This window comes from Mandrillus leucophaeus, unplaced genomic scaffold (genome assembly GCF_000951045.1).
Source record: "Mandrillus leucophaeus isolate KB7577 unplaced genomic scaffold, Mleu.le_1.0 Scaffold2, whole genome shotgun sequence".
Lineage (NCBI taxonomy): Eukaryota > Metazoa > Chordata > Mammalia > Primates > Cercopithecidae > Mandrillus > Mandrillus leucophaeus.
The window spans coordinates 3,983,158-3,987,395 of NW_012102031.1; the positions used below are offsets into that span (position 1 = coordinate 3,983,158).

The 4,238-nt window shown below is 53.2% G+C and overlaps 1 protein-coding gene across 1 annotated transcript in view; it reads right to left on the reverse strand.

Annotated features, from left to right (window-relative positions):
- LOC105538862 (DNA dC->dU-editing enzyme APOBEC-3C-like) overlaps positions 1-4,238 on the reverse strand; it is an 18,391-nt gene that overhangs the window by 8,445 nt on the left and 5,708 nt on the right. Inside the window, exon 2 of the mRNA XM_011978844.1 lies at positions 1,421-1,577. Within this exon, the coding sequence (XP_011834234.1) occupies positions 1,421-1,577 (157 nt within the window). The remainder of the gene's footprint in view (positions 1-1,420; positions 1,578-4,238) is intronic.

Sequence of the window (4,238 nt, forward strand, 5' to 3'; positions counted from 1 at the left end):
CTCTCAGTCTGTCACTCAGGCTGGAGTGCAGTGGCAGAATCTCAGTTCACTGCAACCTCCACTTTCCGGGTTCAAGCAGTTCTCCTGCCTCAGCCTCCTGAGTAGCTGGGACTACAGGCGCCCGCCACCACGCCTGGCTAATTTTTATAGTATTAGTAGAGATGGGGTTTCACCATGTTAGCCAGGCTGATCTCAAACTCCTGACCTCATGATCCGCCGGCCTCGGCCTCCCAAAGTGCTGGGATTACAGGCGTGAGCCACTGGGCTCGGCCCCTTCCTTCTTTATTTTATTGAGTCTTTCCCTGTTTCATCATGCCCTCAAGCGTAAATTCTGGCATCCTTTCCCCCAGGCATCCACTAACCAGGCATCCTCAGCCCCTGCTGTGGCCTGGCCGTGTGGGGTCTGTCTTGTTCCCTGTCTGCCTTCTGCTATGGAGCTCACTGGACTAGCATTGCTCATGGAGTTGAAGGTTGGCCAAAGGGGCTACTGAGCACTTGAAATGGGGCTCTGATTAGAAACGTTGGTACGTGAACAATACACAGCTCATTTCAAAATCTCATTGTGGGAATAGACAAACTTTAACTCCCTCATGAGGCATTTTATATTAAGTATATGTTGAAATCATATGTGAGATAATGGAGCTAATGCAGACATTAAAATGTCTTCCACCAGTTCTTGCCGCCTTTTAAGCGTGTGGGGACTGGAAACACTTGTGCTTCACTCCTGAGTCCTGGGTGTTTCTGAGGCCAGCACTGCTGTAGGCCAGGCCTGCCCAGCACATAGACAACTCCCACCGCAAACACACTCTGAAAAGTCTCCTGCCAGGGTGGAGGGGACTGCAGGAGTGGGTGGGACACGACAGGGTGGGTGAGAGGTCAGTGGCCTGTGTGGACAAGATTTTGGGAAAGAAAGTCAAGAGTGAGGGTGCTGGGCTCTAAGCAAGGCCTTTTGGGAAGAGACAAACCCCCTCCACCATCCGATCCCAGGAGAGTCAGGGAGGAAGATCTGGGCCATGGACTTAAAAAATGTGGGAGGAGGTTGGGCGCGGTGGCTTATGCCTGTAATCCTAGCACTCTGGAAGGCCAAGGGGGGCGGTTCACGTGAGGTCAGGAGTTCGAAACCAGCCTGGCCACCATGGTGAAACCGTGTCTCTACTAAAAGTAGAATAAAAATTAGCCGGGTGTGGTGGCGGGCACCTGTAATCCCAGCTACTCAGGAGGCTGAGGCAGGAGAATCGCTCGAACCCAAGAGGCAGAGGTTGCCTGAGAGAGACTCTGTCTCAAAAAAAAGAAAAAAAGAAAGACATGTAAGAGGAAAATATACACAGGAGAGCCAACGCCAGGCACATCACTTATTGTGTTTTCTGCATTCCCAGCTGCTTAGCTCCTATTTGGGGTGTAACTAGGACTTTGGCACTACCTGGTTTCGGAAGACGCCCGTCCTCCAGGGGACAGTTGAGCGCTGCTTTATAATTTCCACGGCGAAGCACAGCCAGGTTTCATTCCGACCATAGGCTTTCCGTAGGTTTTTAAAGTGGAAGTAGAATATGTGTGGATCCATTGCCTTCATCGGGTTTCTGAGGGCACAAGAGAGAAATCCCAATGCAGAGACTCCCCTCCCCGGAGTCCTGGGGGCTGATGCCCACTGAACACCACTTCCTGGACGGCCCTGGGCTCTGGGCCTCCCCCATCCCTCCACAGCCCTGAGAATGTCTGCTGCTTTCCCAGGCAGGAAGATTGGGAGAGAGAAAGAGGAGGGGATACTGGGGATACTGGCAGGGGCAGCAGGGCCGGGGTGTCCTCTCCCAGCTGGAACCCCAGCTCTGGGGCTACCAATGGACACCCTCAACCTCCCAGTTTTTCTGCCACACATCTCCCAACCCATTAGGAAAATGCAACAGACAATAAAACTCTTCACCCTGAAATAGTTGCTTGAACATTTCAGCTCAATGCCTTCCCCACATTTTACCTTCTGATGATGATGATGATGATTTTTATATTGGGATCACACCAAATTTATTCTTTTTTTTTTTTTTTTTTTTAACATAGGGTCTCACTCTTTCACCCAGGCTGGAGTGCAGTGGCGCAATCTCGGCTCACTGCACTCTCCGCGTCCTGGTTTCAAACGATTCTCCTGCCTCAGCCTCCCAAGTAGCTGGGAATATAGGCGCCCACCACCACACCTGTCTAATTTTTTGTATTTTTAGTAGAGACAGGGTTTTACCATGTTAGCCAGGATGGTCTTGAACTCCTGACCTTGTGATCTGCCCGCCTTGGCCTCCCAAAGTGCTGATTACAAGCGTGAGCCACTGTGCCCTGCCCTAATTTTTGTATTTTTAGTAGAGATCAGGTTTCACCATGTTGGCCAGGCTGGTCTTGAACTCCTGATTTCGTGATCTGCCTGCTTCAGTCTCCCAAAGTGCTGGGATGAGAGGCATGAGTCACTGTGCCCGGCTGGCTGAGGCCACTATCCCAAGTGCTGCATATGAGCTCATGGCATGTGCCTGAGGACTGCAGGGACCATCCCTATTTTACAGAGGAGGTGCCAGAGGCGTACAGAGGCCAGGTAATCTGCCCGAGCCACAGAGCTGGGGCAGCAGATCGAGCTGGGGCCCCTTTCCATGCCAGCCCTGTCCAGCCTCTGCATCACGGGCCTGCAGCGGGGAGCTGTCGGGAACCGGGCTCTCTTCTTACTAAACTTTAAAATAAGAGCATTACTCCTGATCATCATATTTTTTCCTACATTCCAGGTTACAAGTGTCATTCTAAAAGGCGAATGGTGCTTACGGAGGAGGAGCCTGTGTCTGGGGTCATGTGCATCCTCCTCTGCTCACACTGGAGGCATCTTTGGAAGAAATGGCTTATTTTCTAGTACGGAGACCATTCCTTCCCCCACACCCTCTCCTAAGACTTTGTATTGAAACAAAGTAAATCTTACAGAAATTCCATCAAAGCACTGAGAACAAAATGCCTGATTGCCCCCATCATCCTTTGGTTCAATTCTCCCAGTTCCAGAGCTCAGGAATGATGGGAAGCACACAGAGGGAGCACCCTCCCAGGGTGGGGAGCACCAGCCCGGCGGTGACTTTGACTTTCCGGGAGAGTCTCAGCAGGGGGCCTGGGCTGGGGCAGGTCGGGGAGGCGGCCCATTCAGAAGCAGCAGTGGGGCGACAACATAGCAAGGCAAAGAGCCTGACTGGGAGTGGGAGCAGCAGAGGAAGCAGAGAGTAGAGAGCCCAGAGCTAGGGCTGGGGCAGGGGGGAGGCCAGGGCTGAGGTCCAGCAGGGCCACCAGACAAGATGAGGCAGCAGAGGCCCTGTGGGCAGAGCACACAGTGGTCCCTGATCTGGGGCTTCATATGCAGCCTCCTTGGCAGGCTTGTCCTGGCCTTGATGTTAGTCCTGGGCTTGGGTTCTATTTCTATCTTCCAGGGCCCTTGTTCCAGGAGGCACCTGCGCTGTGAGTGACCTCCCAGGCCCATCTGAGTGGAGGCCTCACTCCATGCTGCCTTCTCACCTGGATGGGAGGACCTCCAGAGGGACCCCTGGATCCTGCCCTCAGGAATCATCCCAGGGACACCCCCTACCCAGCAGCTATGTGGTAGGGAGGGAGAGTGAGAGGCAGATGTCTGCCTCCCCCCATGCCCTCACACTCAAAGGCCACCATTGGAGGGAGGAATAGCAGGTGGGAGGTGACCCTCAGATGTCCCCCCACGATGCCACGCGTGCTCCCACACTGAGCTCCTTCCTTCCACATCTCCTGCCCAGAGTTGTTCCCTGGCAGGCTGAGCTCTTATCCCTATGTCATGGAAGGGTGGATGCTGGTGTCCCCGGCCACCCTGTCTTGCAGTTTTCTCCTCTGGTCTAAGACCCAGGTGCTCAGTTCCCGTCTCTCTCAAGGGCCTGAGCTCCCTTTCTATGGCCTCTCCGGTCCCTGGTTGCCCTTTTCTATTGTGCTTCCTGGAAGGTTCCTGTTATCTCAAATCTCCCATTATCCAAGCCTACGCTTTTGTAAAATCTCACTCAACACCCTGGCCAAGATTGCAAAACCCCGTCTCTACTAAAAATACAAAAAGTAGCCGGCATGGTGGCATACACCTGTAATCCCAGATACTTGGGCGGCTGAGACAGGAGAATTGCTAGAACCTGGGAGGCAGAGGTTGCAGTGAGCCGAGATCGCACCACAGCACTCCAGCCTGGGCGACTGAGGGAGAGGCTGTCTCAAAAAAAAAAAAAAAA